At 33.0% G+C, this 25,731-nt stretch overlaps 1 protein-coding gene across 2 annotated transcripts in view; it reads left to right on the forward strand.

Moving 5' to 3' along the window:
- Positions 1–25,731, forward strand: part of BMP2K (BMP2 inducible kinase) — a 106,128-nt gene that overhangs the window by 43,026 nt on the left and 37,371 nt on the right. For both annotated transcript variants that reach the window (XM_037529839.2, XM_054688130.1), the window contains exons 3-9: positions 2,698–2,803; positions 5,034–5,176; positions 5,465–5,586; positions 8,152–8,233; positions 11,784–11,916; positions 20,725–20,828; positions 22,626–22,705. In XM_037529839.2, coding sequence (XP_037385736.1) covers positions 2,698–2,803; positions 5,034–5,176; positions 5,465–5,586; positions 8,152–8,233; positions 11,784–11,916; positions 20,725–20,828; positions 22,626–22,705 — 770 coding nt within the window. The remainder of the gene's footprint in view (positions 1–2,697; positions 2,804–5,033; positions 5,177–5,464; positions 5,587–8,151; positions 8,234–11,783; positions 11,917–20,724; positions 20,829–22,625; positions 22,706–25,731) is intronic.

The raw sequence follows: 25,731 nt of genomic DNA on the forward strand, positions 1-25,731 counted from the left end.
CTGGCGACTTTTGTACTTGACATGGGGTCACGTGCCAGGAGTTGTTCTCTTTTCTGTTCAAGCACAGAGCCGTATCTCAGGAGGTTTATTCCTGTTGTTTTAGAGGTACAAAAACTCTGGTTTATGCAAGTGTTCATTGGTTGTATACTTTAGCCCTGCAGTGGGCAGTGATAGGTGTTTTGATTATCCCAGCCTCGTCTTTGAGTAGTAACCTTGTCTTTGAGGAGACACAGGTGATCCCACTTTCTTCTTTCAGGTTTCAGTTTTATGTTGAGAAACTCAGGTTTAAGCCAGTCATCCTTGCTCATTCCCTCATCCTCTGTCCTGGGTACTCACTCAGCATGCCCCTGATCTAATGCACTGCCAGGTTTCAAGAGTACATGATGATGGTGTGTGCTTCTGAGTTATCAACTGTAGGGGCTTCTGCACATTGCTCCTCCCTTGCTTTTTCTTTCCCCTTTTCACTGGACTGTCTTGGTCCTTTGTTTTTCCTTTGGGGGATTTTGGCTTTGTTCTGCTCCAAACTAATGAATATGTGAGGGAGGCGAACTCATAGTCTTTGCTGCCATCTCGCCCAACTTCCCTGCTTTTAATTTTTGAAATCTTGGTTATAAATTTTTTTTTTTGGGATGTTCTTTGCAAAGGAAATATTCATTATTAGGGAAATAAAAAAATACGTTAGTAGATAATTAAAGAAAATTTCAGTATTCAGATGGGTAGATCGAACAGTTAAAATAAATTACAAAATGCAATTTTTCTCTTTTTCTTTGGCTGCTTGTTCTCAGTGCTCTGGTTGACTTCTTATTTGCATTTGCCCCCTTGCCCCCTTCTCTCCTAATTCTCCTCAGTTCTCCGCTTTTCTTCTGTTGTCTTACTCTTTGTTCTCATCTCCTATTTAGCAAGTGCTAGTATACATTAGTTGAAATTTTTGTTTGCGCAACACTCAAATCCTCTGCTTTAGAAAAAGACATTTTAGGGGCTGACTAGGTCTTTAGCACAGTGGTTTTTTTGGTGATCCATTTCCTATTGTGAATATTTATAAATGATTTACCTATTTAGCTGTCATTAGCCTATATCTCAAATTATAGTTCATAGCTATTAACAAGCTAGTCTTGTTAATAATGGTAGGTGTATATTCATTTTCAAAAATTAAAGTTTTCCCTTTTTTTGAATTGAAGTGACAGTGCATTATAATAAGTTTCAGGTGTACATCTTTGAAAATCAACATGTATTTACACTATATTAGGTTCACCACTAGTAAATTCATTTTAAGTAGTGTTCTTGATAATTGTGTTTTAATTTCTGTAGACTTAATTAGACCATTATTATTATTATTATTATTTTTCAAAGATTTTTTTTTTTATTTATACAAGAACTGGGGTACAGGCCAGAGGTGAGGGTGAGAGGATTCACCAGAGACAGAGTGGGGAGCAGAGCAGGCAGACGGACTGAAGATACTGCTGAGGGGAGCAGCGGGCGAGACAGGAGAGGTCTCCTGCACCATATGGGAATCTCCCTGGCCAGCTGGGAATCAAACCCACGCTGCAGAGGCTGAGGACAGCTTCACAGCGCTGCGCTCGACCCACTGTGCCACCAGGGAGGCCCAGACCATCATTATTTTTAACATCATTATATGCTGATGACTCATGTACTAGGAGCAACGTGTCAAATTTGCTATTTTCTTCCTTTTTAGAATTATCTTTACTTTTTAGTTTCTTTACAGAAATCCTTTTTAGTAACCTAATAGTTTCATGCATTCATAAATCCACCTAACTAGTTGCAAATAAATGCAATATGTTTCAGGAAAAGCAAATGAGAGTATTATTGTTAGTTCACAGGTTTTAGAATTTTTTTTTTTTCAGATGAAAGTAAATTGGAAATGAAAGTTCCAAAATTTTATTCTTGTGTCCCAAAGGACTATCTTTTATTTATATATTTATTTTTATTTTTAAATTTATTTTTTGAATTGTTGTTAATTTTTGGACAGTGTTTGATTTCTCCTCTCAGGTGTAGTCCCTGTAGGTCTTTACCACTTAAGCATTCGTGACCACACCATAGTCTCTTGTGCTTTTCCCTCTCCCTCTCCCTTCCCTTCTCTATGCCTCAGGTCTATGGTCTGCTTGCAAATTTTATCTTTTTTCTGACCTTTTGTTCAGTTTCTCTATTCCACATGTATGTGAAACCATTTTTTTCCCTTCTGACTTATTTCACTTCGCATCATTCCTTCCAGTTCTAATCATGTTTCTGCAAGTGGCATGCGTTTATCTTTTTTGATCTCTGAGTAGTAGTACATTGTATACACATACCACCTCTTATTGATGTATTCATTTGTTTTGGGGCATTTAGGTTGTTTGCATATCGTAGTTATTGTAAATAGTACTGCAATAAATATAGGACTGCAGGTTTCCCAAAGGACTGTCTTTTACAATCTCTTTTGAAGACTTACTTTTGTGTCAACAATCTCTTTCTTCCTGATTTAATTAAAATATTCACTGTAATACTTCCTTGTTTGAAAATGACGGTTGCATACAAGTGAACTTTCCACTGAAATTGTAAAAACCTTTTTGAAAAATGTCAGATTTCAATCTTATGCCTAATTTTACTTTTTTGAAATTGAACTGTAGTAATTAAAGACTTATTGCTAACGATAGAGCTTTCCAATGTATATTTTCCAATTAAATTTTTTTTTTCTTACAGAAAGAGCTTTCTGGTCACAAAAATATCGTGAGTTATTTGGATTGTGCTGTTAATTCAATTAGTGATAATGTATGGGAAGTACTTATCTTAATGGAATATTGTCGAGGTAAGTATATTTCTGTCTTTGCATTATATTAAAAATTGCTTTTAAAAATGGGTATCTTAGGTTCTCTCTGGGAAGCTGTCATCTTATTTAGACATTTATTGCAGTCTTATCTTTAATAATCTGTTTAATTAAAAATCCTGTTTAAAAATACTTAAAATCTAGTAATAGTTGCTGCAGTGATGATATATGAACATGAAAATGGAGAATTAGAAAAAAACTATTTGGTTTAAAACAACAACTCTGCAAGTAAAGAGAAGTTGCATTGCATGTTCCCTATACAATTTTTTATAATCCAACCAAGAAGAGCATAATGTCAATATTAGTGCTGTAAAATATTTCCCCATATCTTTACAATGTTATCATTTAATATTGATAACTTTTATTAAAAAAAAAGTATGTGGTGTGGTTTTTTTCAAGGAAGTATTGACTTATATAGTATGCCTCAATAATGATGATAATTTTAACAAATATTGGAAAATTTTTTACTTTAATATGTGTGTCAGTAATTAATTCATTTCCTAGGAACTTCCTTTTTTTTTTTTTAATTTGTACTGTTTCTGGATATTTGGTTTCTCAAGAGCCCTTGTTTATATTTAGATTCTTTTAAGGCACTTATAATTGTTAATTATTATACTAGGAGCTCTTATAATTTCTTGAAGATTGGAAGAGGAAGAGGAGGGGGAATGGTTGTAGTGATGGACAAAATATTGTCTCATATAGTCTGTAAAGAGGGAAGGACAGAAGAAAATGAAGTGAATCAATATTATAATATCTAGTGTGATACATTTGTAAATTATTTCCATTTTTAATATGAAATATTGGTGTTTTCCCTCATTTTATTCTCATCTGTGCTGTAAAGCAGTCTTTTCTTTAGGAAGAAAATGCTTTTTCTCCCTGTGTTCTATTCTAGGGTTTATGGTATAATTCTTAGCTGGATTAGAGTCAATTAATAGGTTAATTATTATGGGTTAATCATAGATCTTAAAGGTAATTGAATTAGGCATAATCAAAACTCTGGATGGGTTTAATTAATTGTCATCCAGAAGACATTTTAAAAGGGGCTGAGCCAAGTAAGCTTCAATTTTAGGGGCCAAATTTTATTTTAAAATAGAAGTATGACCTGAACTATATTTTGAGGAAGGCATTCTTTTGCTTTGTAAAAAAGAAGAAAATTGTCTGGCACATGACGTTTTAATTTTTATCAAACTAATTTATTTAAATGTAAAAAAGTCAAATAGTTCATTTAAACTGTGACTGAATCATTATCTGCCCCATCTGTCACCTCAGCAGCAAATTAAAATCCTTAGGATGTTTGCCCTTACATTTTGTATTCTGCACTGTATCATGTAGAGAAAAATCTGCAGTTTTAGTGAATTCCTTAGTGTATGAAAGAGAAGAAACTCAGAAAATCAGGGGCCCTATCTGATTGTGAAATGAATGTGAAAGTATTAATTTATTAAAAATCTGTCCTGCTATCTCTTACACGAACTAGAGCTCTAACCTCTTAATCCATCTTTTTTCTTGTTCTTTCGAGTCCCTTAGCCTTCAATCAAAGAAATAGCTTAAAGGTCAGATAGGAAAGTCTCCTTGGTTCTCAAGATCAAAATCTAAAATATCACTAAGTTGTTACCCATTCTTTGTATCCACTACTCACTTTTGCTAGAATGCTCTTTTCCCATATCTGTGCCTGGTTAATTTCTGATTATCTTTCAGTTTCAACGTAAATATCACTTCATTTGACAGGTCTTACCTGATGTCCTCTCCTCCCCATCCTTCTTCATTGATTTTAAATTTAGGTTTCTCTCATATTATCCTTATTGTACCCAATAACATGTATTTTGTGATTGTTTAATGTTTGTCTCCAGGAAATTCCATTAGAATAGAAACTTTATTTTTACTCACTATTGTTTACCAGTGTTGAATTATGGTTTCTTTATGTCTGTGATGTCATTAGTTATGAGCTACACTCTGATTTCAGAGATGTTAAAATGTTAAAAATGGCTAATAACATTAGCAAATTATTATCTGTGTTAAGATGTGCTCATTTTTGAGATATCAAATGTGAAAAAGTGTATGTCATTTAATCAGCACGATGTGGTATATAATAAATATCCTTTTATGAACATTATGAGTCAATTCCCTAACTGAGACCATAAAGATAGCATACTTCTTTGTGAAAGCATTCATTTTTTTCAAAGTATGTCCTAAAGATTACTATTTTTTTGGTTAGCTGGACAGGTAGTGAATCAGATGAATAAGAAGCTGCAGACGGGTTTTACAGAAACAGAAGTGTTACAGATCTTCTGTGACACCTGCGAAGCCGTTGCAAGGTTGCATCAATGTAAGACTCCAATAATTCACCGAGATCTGAAGGTATGAACTTTGGGCTACTTATGGGTTAATACATTTTAAAATTTGAGTTAAAATGTGCTTGGGCTATCTTCATCTAAACCAGTGTATCTTAGCATTGAGTTGGTCTCTCTGTTCCTGGCTGTTTTTCCTAAGACCATCTCCAGACTGATCTTAGAATTGAAATTGTGCTTTTCATGACCTTAAGGGGTCTCTTTCTTTTCCCTTCACTGTTTAGTATATAAATACATGGTTGTAAAAAAGATGCTTTTTACTTTGCAAACTACTAATTACTGCTTTTCTTTTTTTAAGGTAGAAAATATTTTGTTGAATGATGGTGGAAATTATGTACTTTGTGACTTTGGCAGTGCCACTAATAAATTTCTTAATCCTCAAAAAGATGGAGTTAATGTAGTAGAAGAAGAAATTAAAAAGTAAGTGTTTATTATTATTGTGCTTTGTCTCTTGGGAACTTTTGTTAGCTTGAATTTGTATCCATCTCTGCTAATACAAAGTTCAGACATTTTACTTAACAAATTTCATAAAAATATTACTGTGCTATGGCCATTGATTAATTTATATCTAGCTTAATAGGAAATACATTTTACCATGGATGCCATTTTGTTTTTTTATGGACATCGTAAGCAAATTTATCAAATTTAGCAAATTTTATATGATTGTTGAATTCAGCTAAACATCTTTGCTTTTATTGATATTGGAGATTTGCGCTTGTTAGAGAAAGTTATTTGAAAACATTTAAACTTTACATTTAATAGTAAGAAAATTGACTTCTGTATGTAGAAAATGCGTTCCTTCGTAATGGTGTATTGGAAAGGTCACCAGTGAAAATGTAAGCAATATCTGCTTTATATTCTCTTAATATTGTACTTTCCACAATTATTCGGATATCTGTAAGGACCTTTCCTTTAATTTTCTGTCATTTAGTTTGAGAAAGTAGAACTGTTTATGAATGCTAGATTACCTTAAAAATGATACAGAATTTAGAAAAATTTTTCTGACTTTGAATTTCTAAGAAGTTGACCTTTCTTCACTTCTTCAAAAATTGCCAATGGTGTAAGACTGTCTTGGAAGCTATCACTTGAACAGCAGTATGTATTTCAATATAGCCCAGGTAGAACTGATATTACTTTGACCCATTGGTATAATGTTATGGATTTCTAGACTGTGTATCTCTACTTGGAAAACTTAGACTATGATGATTATGTTAGGTTCCATGAAAACAAATACCTTGGTAACCACAAATGTCCTAAAGAACATAAGAATACTTTTGAATTTATTTCTTAGGGAAACTACGTATATAAATATAATTTAAGAAAATTAATTGGATTGTGATATATTAATACAGTCACTGCTATAGGATTCTGCTCAAACATCTGATTTGCTGGAGTTTTCATTTCTTACTGTTGATCTGAAGTATAGTTAAGATTTAGTAGAATTTTGTATTACTGATTTATACAAGCTGATGAGGGATTCTTGTATTTTGTGGCTCAATTGAGGAGATAATAGTCTAAAGGTTCAATTAGCAAATACTTATTCAGCGTATGCAATGTAGTGGGCACTGTTCTTGTGTTGCAGTATTTAAGAAAAGAGAAGTCCTGCTCTCATGCAGTTAATATTCTGTATAGTAGTATCATTTAGAATGCCTTTCCATACTGTGAAGAGTAATTTGAAAAGAATAAGCTGGTAGAATATTGAGCTTTAAGACACTTCATGTTAAAAAACATGTAAATAGGGCCTCCCCGGTGGCACAGCGGTTGAGCGCTGGGTTGCGAAGCTGCCCGCAGCCTCTGCAGTGCCAGTTTGATCCCCGGCCGCAGGGTGAGGGTCCCACATGGCTTGTAGACCTCTCCTGCTGCCTGCTGCTCCCCTCAGCAGTGTATTTCGTCAGTCTGCCTGCTCTGCTCTCCGCTCTGACTCTGGTGAATTCTCTCATCCTCCCGCGCTTCTGACTGTACCCAGTGCTTGTATAAATAAATAAATAATTCTTTAAAAAGAAAAAAAAAACAACAACAACATTTAAATAGGGGTCTCTGTCGTGGCACAAGGGTTAAAATCTCCACACTATCAAGCTATTGCCAGCCCCTCTCCAGCCACTGCAGCATGAGTTCAACATCCTGATCCTCAGCCAATGAGCTAACCCACTTGGCACAGCAGACCTCTCTTGTTTCGCCTGCTCCTCCCCTCAGCAGTGTGTTTCGGTAGATCTGCCTGTTCTGTTCCCCACTCTGCCTCTGGTAAATCCTCTCACCTCCAGCACCTCTGGCCTACACCCCAGTTCTTGTACCCATAAATAAATAAAAGTAAATCTTTAAAAAATATAAATACTGAAAATCTTAAATTATACTATGATATAGACATTCTATATTCCGATAATTCTGTCATGATATTAAATACTACTTCATTAAAATATTCTGTTCATAATGGATTTGGGGTTTTTATATTGGTAAATATTTATTCATAGTATTTTTTAATTCCAAATAGCTATGGTGACAGTATTACAAGTGTACTTAATTTATATAGTTTGGATCATGGCAACTAGGTTACTATTAAGACAACAATTACAAAGACATCTAAAAGAGATTTACTACTGTGTGCAAGAAGGTAAAGTATATTAGACTATGCTTTTAAATTAATAGTATATTAGATATTACTTTTAATTGATAGCAAAATATACTGATAAGGAAATTTTTATAGTCACATGGTATTATTGTAAATAGAAATTCAAGGAAAACTGTTTCCAATATGTTTCTAAGATTTTTCTATTAAAGAAACTTAAAATTTTCTGCCATTTGAGATGCCATTGCATTTGTTAAATATAAATGTGTATAGATGCTTTGTATTGTTCAATTCTTGATGAACTTTTAATGAATTTTCAAAAATAGTATTACTTCTCTGTAACATACTGAGCCAAGAAGTTTTTGGTAATATTTTATGTAGAAACAATGTAGTATCTTTACTCCATTTTACTTTACTGCCAGGTATACAACTCTGTCATATAGAGCCCCTGAAATGATCAACCTTTATGGAGGGAAACCCATCACCACCAAGGCTGATATCTGGGTAAGGCCAGGAAATGCTGATATCTTCTTTAACCTAATTTTAAAAATCTGAGTTTCAGTTGATTATTTGTTCTCCTGATCTCCAAAACTTATTTGCGAATAAGCAGAAGAGTGATAGTAAGGCTTCTTAACCTAGAAGAAGAAAAATATTAGGATATTTTTTCTTCTCAATTCTTAGAGTGAAAGTTTAGGTATAAAAAAGAAAATTAAGGATTTCATGTAATTTAGATTTTTAACCACAGTGGTTTTCAGAATTTACATGAGTATTAACATTTTTTTGAGTGAATGGAATTTATCACAGTACATAACACTAAATTAATTATATTCATAATTTTCTGAAATATTTTTGCATCTTTTTAATGGAAACTAACATGAGTAAAACTTATTTTCTAATTATAAACATGCCATCGATTGACTTTATATATTGAAGACCTTTATCATTTAGCATATGTATCTGGATTATATTGTTGATAGAATGTTTCTATATAGTTGAACTTTATGTTAGTTTGTAAATACCTCATTAGAACTTATTTCGAAAGTAAAATGTTTTGGTTGTTTTAATAAACTATGAGGGAATTCTATTTTAAATGTAAATTCATTAAATTCAACAATTATATAGCTGTATCTACCACTAGTGATTATATTAGATAGGAAAAAAAGTTCCTTTGGAAATCATTCTAGAGTTTATAAGGAAGTTATATTATTTTGTTTTTAAAACATAATATTCAGAAAGTAGTCAAGCATAACAAATGAAACCAAATGAATATATACTTCATTCCCTTTTCTTGGCCTCCTCCTATGGGGTTTGGGATACCAAATATTCTTGCAAGGTAATAAAAAAAGAATATCTTTGAGTCTCTGAAATACAGACATTCTCACCAAACAGTGGTTCTTCAGTCTTATGGTAGTTGAATTTTTAGTCATATATGTATTTGAATCAAAGCATAAATAAATATGATTTAGTTACTTTGATACTGTTTATAGATCAACAGCATGAATAATTCAAATTCAGTTTGCTTTTTTCAGCACTATTTGAGTAAATAGCTTATAGCATGACTCAAAAAGCAAATTCATTTAGATCTTAATTTATAAAATGAAAATATTAGAAGATAGATTGTGGAAGTATATTCTGGCTTTATTTTATGACTGCTTTTGAGATCTGTAAATTATGTAAAAGTATTTCAGCAACAAAGGAAATAAGATATCATAGCTTGAGTACTATTTTGAAATCATCAAGGAATGAGAAAAAGATAAAGTAAAATTTGTCTCTAAGTGCACAATTGTTATCCACTGTCTTAACACAAATGAAGATACCGATCATTTTCTCATATTTTCCCCTCAGGCAACATACTAAGTTGTCAGTATACATTTAATATTTTTAATCTTTATAGATTAGTATAGGGAATAGTATTTTTGTACTGGATAACTGGGTATAGCTGTGGGATTACAAGTAGCTACTCAGATTTTTTAAAAAAATGCAAAAAATAATCAGAAAATAAAATCTATGTTTATGTGCTTGACAGAGACAGAATTTTCATTGCCATAATGCCATTTTTATGCTTGTCTTACTTAGGTCAAACAGAAGTATGTGCCACCATTTTAGGTGTGAATTCAAAATCCAGAGAAAAAAATGCTAAATTCATATTGGTCAAGAATTATAATCTGATCTTATCTCAGGGAATTGATTGAGAGTTACAATGTTGAGATTATTCATCTAGTGCATTTTGGGAAAAATTATTTTGGTTGGAAGTTTTCATTGTAGATTATATTTATCTTGAGATGTAGGATGCTGACTTTATTAAATATTAGGAAATTCAGCAAGAGCTGCTTCATGTTACCTTTTAATGAGAAAAATTGAAGATGGTGACACTAAGCCTTCAAAATCAGATTATTGGTTCCCTCCTGTAACTTGAACATTTCTTATTATGTCAAATGGATAAAGAGGAAAATGCCTTCGGTGTGGAAAATATAGGACACCTCATTGTGTTGACACTGTGTGAAGCAGAGTATTTTAGATTTATGTTTTTAACTATGCTGTTATTGCTATCTAAAATTTTCTGATAACTACTTCAAGATTTACTGTTATCATAGGACACATTGGTAAAAATTTAATTGACAAGGTAAAACTTGCTCTTTTGCCTGGACAGTAGAAAGTTTAACACAGATTTTATACTATTAATAGTAATGTTTTATTGCTTTTAAGATGTAATTTAACTACTTAAAATAATTTTAATTGTTGCTTTTAAGGGAACTTCATGTTTAATTTGCTGCATAAATGCTAAATACATACATTACAGATTCAAAAAATCAATTTTTAAAAAAGCTGCTTTGAAAAGGTAACTTATATTCAGATTCTTTACAGCTTAGTCCTATAGTAATAACCTAGTAATGTTTGAGACAAATACTTTGAAATTCATAGAGCCTTTACACATTTTTTTATCAGAAGACTTGTAATAATAAAAATAATGTTTTGAATTTAATATTGTTTATCTCACAAAGATGTTTTTATACTGATCTTCATAGTAGCTAAAAAAGGTAGTGTATTTATTAGTTGTGTTTGTATGGTTGATGTGTGGAGGAAAAAAATCCACCAAAGGAAAGATGATTTGATAATTTTTAGCTAGTAAGGCCAAATTTCAGTATCGCTGGTATATATAAATGTCTACTAAGGATTGGATAATTTTGTATAATCTGTTTAGAACTGTAAGTGTTTCTTACACTCTTTTAAGACTTGTAGGCGACACTTCTTGTGACAACACAGTGATTTCTGTAGCCAAAATTCACATTTTATTACTGCTTCTCAGTTTGGAGCAGTTTAGCCAGAAATTGTCTATGCTGTTTTTCCTGACACCATTAGATTTATTGGTACTGTTATATTTGTGAAGTCATGCAAATGAAGTAGAAAGAGCCCTCCCTGCCTCTTGGAATTTTAATATCGATTGCTCAGGTACACATCTAATTAGTATAATGTAGATTAAAAATGGTAAGATTAAGCGTAGAAATGGAGAACCAATTTTGATAACATGAAGTGATGACAAGTACTTATTGAATAATCAATAAAAATGTGGATGTGTCTGCTAAGTTTAATTGTGCTAACTCATATGAGTCCCAGGATTTAAAAAACATGTTTTACAGTGAATTTTTACAAAATAATGCTAGAACAACCTTTGTGCTTTGTTTGTTGGTTATATGCTATTGATGTACTGAATACATATTTTCCTCTTGGAATAAATGGAACTGTAATTTTTTTTTTCAAAAAATGAATCAGTCACTTTTAATTTTAATTAATTCATTTATGATATAGAGTTCTGTGATAACATTAGTTAGCCTACTTGTCACAAGTGTGATAGAAAAATTCAGAAATGATACAACTAAATGTCTTCACAAATTAGGCACATGAATTTCTGTAAGTAGTAATTTATGAAAAGATTAATCCAGGGTAGAATCATTAGGCTTTTATTTTTTTTAGTAACATGTATGGTTTGGGGCTGATTTATATTTGTGGCTGATTACTTAAACTTTGATGATACTCATGCTTCTTTGTTTTACAGGCACTGGGATGTTTACTTTATAAACTTTGTTTCTTCACTCTTCCTTTTGGTGAAAGTCTGGTTGCTATTTGTGACGGCACCTTCACCATCCCAGACAATTCTCGTTACTCCCGTAACATACATTGCTTAATAAGTAAGTATTCGGAAGAATTTATGAAAAATATAAAATAGTGCACTTGGGGTTGCCTATGTACATCCTTTTACCTAACCTAGACTATTAATTTCATCTGTTGTAATTTTATATAACTATAATAAAGAAAACCACTAAAAAAAAGATTAAATACTTTTTAAGGAATGAAGGCAGTCTAACTACTGATTAAGTAATGTGGATATTTATTATAATCCCCTAGATAAGCTTTAGTGGCACATGGAGATTGTGTAATTAAGGAAACTAGAATTTCTAGAAAAAACTTACTGTATAACATTGAATTATTTAGTCTTTATTTTTGAAATCCAGCTCTCAAGATCTGTTGCTTCTTTATAATATTGCTAAACTTGTGTCAGTTGGACACAAAAATTACATTTCTTCATGTGAAATGTTTTCCTAGTCAAGGGAAATGGGGATGTAGACTAATAGGATAGGGTATGTGGTGTTAGCATTTATAAGGGAAAGGAAATATCCCATTGGCTGCTGCCCCACCAGCATGAACACTTTAGTTCTGATTGGAGAAAATTAAGTAAGTATGCTTGTACTTGGAGTCTTCTTCCCAGAGAGATTTACCTCCCAGTTGTTGACTGTACTAATGGTGCCCACCTTGAGTAGCAACCATCCTGGCTCAAGAGTTCTTTTATCATTTTTGCATGAATACCTCCCACTCTTGTTTTGATATATGTGTGTGTGTGTGTGTTTAATATGCTTATGGTAGCCTTTCAGGCAAGTTACACTACCTGCTGTGGCAATCCAAGTTATTTTCCCAGGTGTCAGTGTTTTTGTCAGTGCTCTGTGACAAAGTTGTATGTTTTTTCAGTAGTCTATCCTGACTCTGTTTTCCCTATTATTTTTTTAAGCTTTATTAATTTGCAATTAGTTTAAATAACTATAATTTTGGGAGTTCAGCTATACCCCTCCATATGTGAGTGTGACTGCCTCCATGAAAGGTCCAGTGCCACGAACTTTTCCACCTTACTTCCCCTTCTACTTCCTCCCCTTTGCACTGCTGTTTTGCAGAATGTGAATATCTTCAAAAGAGCAAACATATCTTTAGGGTATATCTGAACAAACATTATATCCTTAATCCACTCTATTTTATGCAGCTATTTTTCCCTTCATGTTAAAAACTTAGGGCATCAAAAGCACAAAAGAACTCTAATTAATTGGAGTACTCAAAGAATAGATTGAGAAATTTGACTGTTGCTTGTTTAGCTAATTGAAGTTTAACCTTTTATCAAAGCCTATGTTGTAAATCATTGTAGCTGTAGAACTATTTTGTTGTTACGTATGTTTTAGTCACAATTGAACTGAGGAATTTTTTTTTTTGGTGGGGGTGTGTGTCTTGCAGAGAGTGGATATTCTCATTAGAAAATAACTATATGAGAGACTAGACAGTATGTACCCTCATTCATGATTTAATTTGTTTTCAGTAGAAAGATCTTATTTTTTGTGTATGTGTTAGTTCCAATGCCCCCAATTTTTGTGGGTATATGTGTGTGAAGAGAAGGTGGAAAAGCTTAAATACCATTAACAATTTTAGGATATAATTGGACTCTGGTTAACTACATTTTCACTTGTATCACATGCACTGCCTTTATTTTGTCAATAAGTGTACAGATTTCAGTTTTTATTAAAGTTAGTATAAACTTGACTATGTATTAATGTTTTTAAATTTATTCTGAGAGATAGGCAACAATAAAAACAAGGTTGAGTGAAGAAAAGTATTCAAGTAAATCTTGGTATTTTTATCTACTGTCAAGGATTTTTATGGGTTAAAGTTTAAAATATTCTCTTGTAGTTAAAGCTTAGTAATGTACAAATTTTGAAAAGCAGAATAAACTTAACCATATATTGTGACATTTTGTAGAAAACATTTGGATTGTTTGCATTTTGATCTTTTAAATATTTCACAATATCTTATTTCGGTGTCTCTGTTAGCTTTTACAATATGTAAGATTACATAAAAATTTGTAATTAATGATTTACATTGCTTTCAAATAGATCCTGCACTCAGAAAACCAGGAATAGCATAGCTGTGCTCATAATTTTTGAAAGTGAAACTTTTTATTGTCAGTTGTCTTTGTGGTTGTATTTGCTTGCCCATAGTGACATAAGATAAAGCATTAGAAAGATCTATTTCTTCTTAGTGTTAATAGTTTTACTGCTTGCATCTTACTATATATGACTCAGGATTTTTGATAACAATAGCCATACCAAAACTGCTTGACTTGTGGTTTATAAGTATTTGGATATACTTTTTATTTCACTAATTTGTTCAAGGGTAATTATTATTGCCTAGTGTCTATAAAGCTCAGTTTGACTAATAATTTTGTGGTTTTCCATGCAGACTTTTCTTCTTAAAAGTATCAGATTCAGTTATTTGGAATTTTTCTTTAAACTTAGTTTCTGTTCACCTTTTCAATAAAAAAGTAATTAAGATAGATTAAGGTTCAGAAGAGAAGTATTTTCTATATGTATCTAAGGGTTGAAAAGAACTTTGAGGACATTTAAAGGAGAATGAGAAGCATAACTAATGGGATTACTGAATAGTTATGAACAGTGATGAAGGCTGACTGCCTAGACTTCAGTTTCTGAGCTGTACAGTGAGTATTTAAGGAGGTATGTCTTAGGAATTAAGAACAAAGAGTCTGGAGTGAAATGGCCTGAACTTGCATCTGCTCTGTCACTTACTTGGTACAGAATATTGGGTAACTTCATTTATCTCAATCTCACTCTAGTATCATATTAAAAATCCTCTTGGGGTTATTTTGAAAATTGGATGAATAATGAAAAGGATTTCTTTGCACATGTATGTACTCAGTAAAAGAGATGGACTTTAATAACTCCTACTACTGTTAATATCATTATTACAATTCTTTCTAAACTAACATAATTTTTTATTTTCTGGGTTAGGGATAGAATATCTGCTGTCATATCCATTAGGATGTACTTTCCCTACAGAGATCTATTTCTTCAGATGCTTTGGAGCAAATCTTGGTTTTGCAGGTTAATAATGGATCTACCAATGGCTTACTATAAAGTTATATCATATTCCAGAATGTGCCTCTAAGTGTGATTATTAATATTATTTTTCTCTCCTTTTTTCTTTATGCATTGATATGGTGATTCATAGTGAATGACAGGAAAAGCTTTGTTAGAAGTTTTTGGGTTGCTCACTTACTATTCCTTTGTGGTTCTATGTCTTAGCTCTTAGGGATCATGTATTGGGGTTAAATTTATGTTAATACCTGTTTTCTGTGGGAAATCAAGAACTTGCTTGTTTTTTTCCCCCACATTTTATTTAAATTTTATTTTTTATATTCCCTGTACAATTATAACCCCCTTGTTTTGTGCTTGTTAGTTTTAATACACTTAAAGCTTACTGTGGAAATTAAAAGAATACACAAATATAGACAGAACATTATAGACAATTGTCATGTAATAGTCATCTAGCTTCAGTGACTATTAACTTATGACCAGTCTTGTTTCATCTATGTCAAAACTGAGACATTTTAATGAATCTTGGAAAAGACAGAATTCAGAGAATAAGAGAATTTCCTCCTGACGATTATCGGTGATTGGTTCTGGGATAGTAATTGGTGAAATGTAGAGAGAGGGCTTTTCTTATTAATTTCTAGAGCTTGCTACCAGAACACTCTCAATACCATCCTGGCATTTTTTTGATGCCATTTGTTATACTTATGATTGAGCACATTTGTCATCAACTATTAATTTTTTTTCATGTAAGCATATACATATATGTATAACACATATATATCTTTCTAATGCATTATCTTATGTTAATATATGAAATCAAATACAATCCATGAATACACAGTGGGCAATTAGAAGTTTCACTTTCAAAAATTATGAGCACAACTAGGTTATTCCTGGTTTTCTGAGACATTTTATTTCAAATATATCCTGAATGCAAGATATATTTGAGAACAATGTAAATCATTCATTATATATTTTTATATAATTTTACATATTGTGAAAGCAAACGGAGACCCCAAAATAAGGTAATGGGAAACAGGTCATGTGAAACACTTATCGGATAAAATTGCAAAGAATCCAGATGTTTTCTCTGTATACCTAAATGTAAGTTTCTCTAATAATCTCCATAGGTTAACAGATAAAAATAATAAGTTAATGCTTAAACTGTTGCTACAGAATTGGGATGGGTTTCTCTTTTGGGGTAAATTACTCTAAGTAAAAACTGGAAGTTTGTGGGAGAGAAAAAGTATCATTATGGAAGGAAGAAAAAGTTCAATGAATTTTAAGCAGGAAAAATCTTTTCCAATTTCTATCCAAAATATGTTTCTATTAAATTTGTTTAGTTGTTTTATTGGGGATGCTGGTTTAACTTTTATGTGGTTACAGGCATAAATCCATCATTTCATGTAACTTAACTGGGAACTACTTTATTTAATTGTTTAGTTTGAGTGCTCGATTAAACCATATTTTGACTTGTCTGTTATTACAGTAGCAACAGCTCCTTTAGCTGCATTTTTTGATGGAATATGTATAGGATGGTATATTTTCTATTCATTATTAGTATAAACATAATTCAGTTGCCTGACACAAGTTTCAAAGTCAAATATTATAGCAGTTGGAAATACAGTATTGTAATGCTTTAATCATTAACCTTCAAAGCTGAGACTATTTTGTGTCCTCATGTTCTTTTAGTGGTATTTCTGTCAATAGAAAGATTTATGTAATTAGGATGAGGAGGGAAATAATCTTTCATTTCTATGTAACTAGCTGTTTAAAAGTCAACTTCAAAAGTCAACTTGCAGTAGAATTGGGGTCAATGGAACTGTTCTGATCATTTTATGTTGAGTATACAAGGGTGTAGTCTAGCTCTTTTTTTTTTTAACTTACTCATTCTGATTCACTATTGGAGGAACTGGACACATGGATTCCTATCTACTCCTTTTCCTCAAGAGTATATTTTTATAGATGACTTGGTTTTATTGTTATGAAGTAGGAGTTAATAAAAAATCTAGATTTGAATTTTAACTGTTGTCAGAGAAAATACTTTGGACCAACTTTTTAAAATCTGAAGTTGTTATTTTTGGTAGCTATGACTTAGTTTTTAGCTGGATTAGAGCTGATACCTCTGCACTCCAGATTACATCATTCAGTAATCTAGGAGTACGTTTTGCAACCAGTTCTCTGGGAGATTATTTAAATGCCTAAAGACATCTTTTTTTTTTTTAAGATTTATTTATTTATACAAGAACTGGGGTACAGACCAGACATGTGTGAGGGTGAGAGGATTCACCAGAGACAGAGCAGGGGAACAGAATAGGTAGACTGATGAAATACACTGCTGAGGGGAGCAGTGGGTGAGATGGCAGAGGTCTGCTTTGCCATGTGGGACCCTCACCGGCTGGCCAGGATCGAACCGGCACTGCAGAGGCTGCAGACAGCCTCACAGTGCGGCGCTCAACTGCCTGCGCCACGAGGGAGGCCCTAAATGCTTAAAGACATCTTACTGATCTTTTTCTTTTTCTTTTTTTAATGACTGATAATATCTAGGATAAAAATATTCAGATATTCAGGAAGGGGATGTTCTACCTGTGGACTTTAGCTTCTTAAACTTAGAATTTTGAACCAAATCAAAGATGGTGTGTTGGAGCTCATTAGATAAATCTGTCAACTTTGGTATTTATAAAACAGATTATAAGACAATATGTAGATCTGAAGCTAAAGGGATCTGTTAATCTATATTCATTCCCCAAATTTACTCACACCCTGTCTGGTATTTGGTATAGGTATACTGGAAAACAATTGGCTTTTCTCCACAGAAGCAGGCCACTTGCATAACATGGTTTTGCAAAGAACATATGTATGACCTGAGAATAAACTGTTCTGAAAGAGGGAACACCAGAGATTCATGAATATAGGTGCTCATTTCTATTTTCCCATCTATTAGAAAAATATGTTTTCCCTTTGGAGAGAAATGAGTAAGTTGTTAGTAGGAGAGGTCATTAGCACAGAGGTGTTCAAAGTATTTTGACTGATCCTCAGTTAAAAACACATTATAGTTAGGATCTGGTACACACACACATGAAACAAGTTTCATGAATGCTAGTCATGACCTTTTAAGTTTATTTTATGTCTCATAAAATGGTATCAATACAGTTAGACCAACTAAACTGGCTATTCCAAATGTTGCCCCTCATGGAAACATTAGCAAGGGGAATTAGAGGCCCTTTCATTTGCTTGTGATAGCAGTTCTGCCCACTGCCTGATTTAACATAATCATTAGAGGATATTGTGCAATGCTTAACCTGAGAGATAGAATTACCTATATAGATATTGGTTAGAAAACAAAATTTCAAATTTATTTCCCCTCAATGCTTCTCATCTACTCCAAAAGAAAAGATGTGTAGGATTGCCTGAAGGATCATTCTGTTCCTCTCTAGATATTTAAAAAACTTTCCTAGATTAGGACATATCAGTGAAGTGTATTCTTGTACCATGTGTGATGGAATTTCTTGTACTGACCTTTATTTAGGTAATATGTCACTGGTCCTCACAGAAGGAGTGTTTAAGACATGACCCTATGTCACTCACAAGTTCTTTATGGTATAGTTCCCTCTTTGTGAGCCATTTTAGAAAGATACAAAAGAGGGTTTATGTTTTGCTGTCAGTATCAGGAATAGCACCTGGCTTATTTTTGTGTTAAGAATATTATGATTCATAATATGGATCTCGTTGGCTTATTTGTATTGATGGGTAGAAAGCAGAGAACTAAATTTTTGATTTACATTTATTTTTGAATTACATTTATAGGACCAAGTTATATGCAACTTGCAAATCTCTTAAATGACATCATTATCCCTGGATTTTTAAAAGTCTTTTTTGTCTCTCAGCCATTTATTCTTTTATTAATACTAATTTTCTCATAAAGAAAATCTTAGTTTTTTTAAACTATATTAATTTTAATAGTTAAATTATATTGTCACTTCAGCCTATATAATTAGTTACTGTTAAAATTAGATTTTTAAAAGCTAAATAAACTTAATTGTTTGAGTAGAAAAATAGAATCATAAATTTGTGAAAAATTTTTAAAGATTTATTTATCCATAGAGGAACTGGGGTGTAGGCCGGACGTGCGGGGGTGGGGCGGGGGGAGAGGATTCACCAGAGACAGAGTGGGGAACAGAACAGGTGGACTGACTGAAATACACTTTTAAGGGAGACAGCGGGCGAGACAGGAGAGGTCTGCTGTGCCATATATGGGTTAGCTCCCAGGCTGGGGGGATCAAACTCAGGTTGCAGTGGTAATAGCCGGAAAGTGCTGAGACTTAATAAAATAATTAAAAAATCAGTTTTATAAGTGATAAATGTCAGCCTTTTTAAGTGCATAAATTAAGTGCCCTCTTTTTGATTAAAAACTTTTCTTGATTGGTTCTCGGCCTTTAGCTAAGATCAAGTGTAAAAAATTTCTTGTAGTTTTCAGCTAAATCTATTATGCTGTTGGAGATGCGTTGCACTCTATTTGTTCAACTATTACTTAAATTTGAAAGGAAGGTTTAATTAATTTTAATTTGGTCATTATATACTTTGATCTCCTTAAACATAATTTATTGACAAACTTTGGAATATTATCTTCTGTAAAATTTTTCATTCCAAATAGGTTTGAGAACGATTTGAACATTATAAAACATAGAGTTAATCAGTGGACCAGAGTTAAAACCTGAAGTTGCCTTAACAAAATATGAATTTTTCAGGTATAGATTTGGGTGTAAATGTCAACTTTCTTGTAAAATTCTAAATTACAAGAGGCCCAGGAAATAGACAAATATTAGTGGTAATTTTGGTTGTATTACAGGTTAAGCATTTCAGTCAATGCTGTTCAATCAATGTTAGTGTGAAATCTATTCTTAGAACCAACCATAACCAATAAAACATAAAACTCTGCTCATAGCTCTAAATATGACATGAATAGCATGTTGAAATACAGGACTGTCATGAGTATTGTTAGCATCAGTATGAGAAAAGACATGTTTTGGAAAACTAGTGTAAACCTAGTACGATTTTGTTAAATAGTTTTTACACAAATTTGGTCTTCTCATTGATTCAGGAACATTTAAAAATTAGTACAAGTATTTTAGATAGTAGTGGAAATAAGGACCCCCACATAGTCTTGGAACTTTTTAAAATAATGCTCCATTGTTTTCTAAACTCATTTTTTGTCTTGTCTCACTTTCTTAGAGTAATATTTGTATTTGCATTCATAACTTCTGTTGCAGTGCTGTTATATGACAGATTTTCCTTTAGCTTAGGATAATGCTTTAATTTTATATGTAAAATAACAATTTCTGGGCCTCCCTGGTGGCGCAGGGGGGCTGCCTACCAGGCTGTCTGCAACCACTGCAGCATGAGTTCGATTGCCAGTCAGGGAGCTACCCACATGGAGCAGCAGACTACTTATGACTCGCCCGCTGCTCCCCTCCGCACAGTATTTCGGTCAGTCTGCCTGCTCTGTTTCCTATTCTGTCTCTGGTGAATCCTCTCAAACCTCCCTCCTCCCAACCTCTGGCCTGTACCCCAGTTCTTGTATGCACAAATAAATAAATTTAAAAAAAATAACAGTTTCTCTATTTTCTATTAGCAAAGTTGCTAGAATCATTAGTGGTCTTAGAGTGAAAATTTTATATGCATTTGCATATGCAAACATAAACACATATGCACACATGCATCCCCTTTTTGAGTTTCCCTTAAATAGATTTGGTATTCAGTGAAACTTCTTAACATTTTGAACTATTCTTGCAGGGTTCATGCTTGAACCAGACCCAGAGCATAGACCTGATATATTTCAAGTATCCTATTTCGCATTTAAATTTGCCAAAAAGGATTGTCCAGTCTCCAACATCAATGTAAGTAGTCTTTCAATTATGAATTATTAATTAATGTAGAATTAATAATCTCTTTCATCATATGCAAGTAATATGTACTTCCAGAGGTACTTTATAAAAATGGTCTAGTAGTGTGTTTGTGATTAGCATTTTTGATAATAAGCCACAGTTGGCAACCTTTACCGCAGTGCCCTGGGCAGCTACAGTAGACACAGGGTCATTGCCTGTCATTTTGTATATTCAAGGGAAACACAGGTCTTCTGCTCATATTTTCTAGACTTTCTTGTATCATAAAAATTATCTGCATTGTCCAGAAACAACTCTTTATTCATATGCTTGATATGCGCTGCTTTTTCCAAAGAAACATAGTGATACCTGTTTTACACAAACTACTATAAGTTATTTGGGTCTAACTGTTAAAAACAGACTGAGATTTTTGAGAGGGTGTATCTCTAGGGATGTCATAAATTACTGAGTCACTGAATACTCTGTAAAATGAGTAAGTTTGGTTAACTTTGGTGTAATAAGCATAGGTGTAAATGGAGAGACCTGGGTTCAACTCTCTCTTTATGAGTCACTGATTTTGTATACTTTGGAAGTTACTTAATGTTGTTCATTTCTTTTTCTGTAAAACAGGGATAGTAATTGTGAAGATTACAATTAATAAATGGAAAACCCAGTGCCTAGTTCTTGGAAGGCATTGAGTTGGTAATAGCTTATGTCATTTAAATGCTCTGAATTAATTTCATGTCCACACTGTTCTCAAATGATCTGTGAATGACAAGTTTGTGAATTTTAAATAAGATCTAGAATTATCACTGATTTTAAATCATTTTCAACTTTTTAAGATCCTTTTAGGTTTTCGTTTATGAATAACTTAGTCCCCATTAAAAAAAAAGAAATTAAGCACCTTTCCTTTTTATTTTTGAAGCCCTTGCTATGTCAGTATAATATGTTCTCTGTTGAAACTGAAAGTCATGCAGTTCTGACATTCTACTAATGAAACTCTGACATTAGATTATAGATTTTTATCTTTTCATTCAATAGACATTTGACTACCACTATAAGGCAAACATAATATAAAGCATAAACATATGAGTCAGATCTTCTACTCTTTCTTTCTTTTTTTTTTTTTAAGATTTATTTTTTTTATACAAGAACCGGGGTACAGGCCAGATGCGTGGGAGGGTGAGAGGATTCACCAGAGATAGAGTGGGGAACAGAAAGAACAGGCAGACTAACTGAAATACACTGCTGAGGGGAGCAGTGGGTGAGACAGGAGAGGTCTGTTGCTCCATGTGGGTTGCTCCGAGGCTAGCCCGGATCGAACCGGCGCTGCAGAGGCTGCGGACAGCTTCACAGTGCTGCGCTCAACTGCCTGTGCCACCAGGGAGGCCCTACTCTTGTTTTCAATACTTCTTGTATCATGAAAGTTATCTGCATTATGTAGAAACAACATATGAGTAAACTCATATGCTTGGTTGTAGGCTACTTTTTCTAAAATGTGAAATAGTCACTATTTTACAAGTGTGATCTTTCTCTTTATCCAAGATTTACCCAAGATAATCCAAGTGATTGTAATATTTAGTTCTGCTTATTTTCCAAGGATTCCTATAGTCCACGAATATGAAAATGACATTTGTATAAAATGCAGTGATCTTTGCAGATTAGACCTGGCAAGCATGATGTGAACACTATAGATATAAGAGCTGAAACTAGTGATTCCTCACAGGCAGCACTATTCAAGTTTAATAATATATCCATAGCATTTAATAAACCTTTCTGCAATTAAAATGAAAACTTATTTTTTCTTCCAAGAATTCTTCCATTCCTTCAGCTCTTCCTGAACCTATGACCGCTAGTGAAGCAGCTGCTAGGAAAAGCCAAATGAAAACCAGGTAGGTAAAACTATGTAGAAATTTGAAGAGGCTTTTAAAAAAAAAAAGGTTTAGTTTTAATCCTAATAAATGTTGTTGATTAAATGTCATCTTCACCCACAAAAAATTTTATTTCTTGTATGTGGTATAGAGTTGAGATAACAAGTACAAAGTAAGTTTTTTTGTGTTAAATATAGTTTGACATTGTCCCATTTGAACTCATTCATCAATGAAGAAGTCATCGTGTAACTGGTGATGTTATATTGGGTCTTCATTAGGGGGAGGATTTTCATTATTTTAATCATATAATTACTCTAATTCATGAAATTTTGTGTTTTGCATTTATTGCTAGAGTAATTTGTTTTTTCAGTTATAGAAGGAAAATGTAGCTCGTCAGTAACTATTTTAGAGGTCTCTAAATTCATAAACTATTAGGTTTTCTAGTATACATTTAGGATATGTATTAATGTGTGCAGTTTATAATGAATGGTTATAATGATAATACTTTTAAGACTAGTATGGAAATCATAATGTTTTAAATTATTATTCTAGCAGTTATTTACTGCTTTAATATGTTTGATATGCATTGTGTAGATGAGAACTTGAATTTATTAATGAGTGATTGCTTTTCTCATTTTTTTTTAAGTGTAAAAGTTGTCTCATATATATTTAAAAGATTTATTTTATTATGCATTCAAGAGTTGGGGTGCAGGCCAGATGAGCGGGGGAGACAGTGAGAAGCAGAACAGGCAGATTGACTGAAATACACTGATGAGGGGAGCAGCAGGCAAGACGGAAGAGGTCTACTGTGCCATGTGGGTCAGCTCCTTGGCCGGTGATCGAACTTGTGCTTCATTGGCTGTTGTTAGCTTCACAGTGCAGAGACTTAACCCCTTGTGCCACCAGGGATGCCCTTTTATATTATCATATGGTTGTATTGCATTTAGAGAAATTTCTTGGTCGCTGCTCTTTTATATTGTATTCTCTTCAATCACTTGAATTTTTTTTGAAAGATTTTTTTTCATGATATACTTTTCATTGTCTTTTCTTTTTTTTTTTTTTTAAAGATTTACTTGTTTATGCATACAAGAACTGGGGTACGGGCCAGGGGTGTGGGGTGGGAGTGAGAGGATTCACCAGAGACAGAGTGGGGAACAGAGCAGGCAGACTGACTGAAATATACTGCTGAGGGGAGCAGCGGTCCCAGACAGGAGAGGTCTGCCATGCCATGTGGGTAGCTCCCTGCCTGGCCAGGGATTGAATTTGTGCTGCAGAGGCTGCAGATTGCTTCATAGTGCTGTGCTTATTAACCCCTTGTGCCACCAGGGAGGTTCCACTCATTTGAATTTTATAATGTTCTCTGGATTAAGAGACAAAGGAATTAACATCTAACTTGCATGAATACAGCATAACCAACTATATCATTTATGACATAGCTATAGTTATTAACGCTATTATAGTTGAGTGATAATTATGCAGTATTATAGCACTTGTCAGTTGAATTTTACTATGTTTTTAAAAATATTTTGTTATGATTAAATCTTGAAATATGTATGTATTTTAGAAAGCATCAGTCAACTTAACAAGAATGATGCTTTGAATATACTTTCAAGTTTTAGCTGTATAATAATAAACAAATGAAATAGCTAATACTAATTTACTTTTTATTATTAGTACCAATGAAACACTTGAAAAAATATATTAAAAATTCATATGAAGATTTGTTTCATGTAAAAGACATTTTTAGAATGAGGGTATGTGGAGAAATCTTTAGCTAGTTTCATTATTTACATGCTTTCAAATTTTTATACATGTTTTTCATCTGCCAAGCCTTCAATATGTGGTAGTTTTTGCTTCATAAAAGCTTCCTTCTAGCTTTCCCAAATCTGAATTTGCTCTTGGGACTGTTAAACTTGTGAACTTATGTGACATATCTTTAAATGGAAAGGAAATACCGAAAAAGTTTTATTTTTAAAATTAATTTACTTGAAATAACATTGGCTTACATCATTGTATATGGTTCAGAAGAGTAGGTTCACGCCTCCTCAGATGGGCATCACTATACCTTTATCTACCCACTTAGCATATAATCCCTACCACTTAGCATAACTTCCTCCAATTTACTCCATGTTATGCACAAGACAGGAGTTCTTTTTCCTATAGCTAAATAGTATTCCATTGTACTACATCTTCTTAATTCAGTCTTCTGTTGCTGAGTACTTAGGTTCTTTCCATAACTTTAATATTATTATAAATAGTGCTACAATGAACATACGAGTGCATATCTCTTGAAATTAGTTTTTATTTTCCCTTCTTTGGGTTAAATGCCAAGAAGTTGAATTACTGGATCATAGTATGTCTATTTTTAATATTTTGAGAAACTTCCATGCTGTTTTCCTTAGGGACTGAATCAGTCTGCATTCCCACCAACAGTGTACTGAGGATTCCTTTTTCTCTGTACCCTTGCCAACCTTTGGTCTTTTTTTTTTGGGCCATTGTCACTGGAGAGAGGTGGTATCTCATTGTGGTTTTGATGTGTATTTTCTGGATGATAGGCGGTATGTTCATAAGCACTGATTTTAAGAAGAGAGAGTGTCTGTGTTTCAGGAAGATCAAGATCATTCAGGAGATAATGAGAAGGAAAGAAAAGGAAGGAAGTAGAGAAAGTAGCTCTGTTGCAACAGTTCAGATGAGGCTGTGCAATGGATGACATGGATGACAGCATGGATGACAGCAGTTATTCAGTCTTTCATTTGCTCAAGTTTGTATATTCCTTTTGCTTAATCTGACCAGGCATTTTCTTTCTGCTGCTTTACGTAGAATGTTGTTTTCTTTTTTTTTTTTTCCTCAACTGTAATGAAATCATTTCTTTTTTTATCTGCAGTTCCTATCTGAAGCCTTTTCTAGCAATATTAGGATTAAGGTAGAATTTTTCCTACATGAAACTCATGATACTACTAGCTCCACACTAATAAATAACTCAGCTCAATGCATACTTGATTATCATTAAATTAAGATATATTTGATTCTATGCATAATCATCTGTT

The sequence above is a fragment of the Talpa occidentalis genome, unplaced genomic scaffold, assembly GCF_014898055.3.
Source record: "Talpa occidentalis isolate TD23 unplaced genomic scaffold, MPIMG_talOcc4v2.1 talOcc4.6, whole genome shotgun sequence".
Taxonomy (NCBI): domain Eukaryota; kingdom Metazoa; phylum Chordata; class Mammalia; order Eulipotyphla; family Talpidae; genus Talpa; species Talpa occidentalis.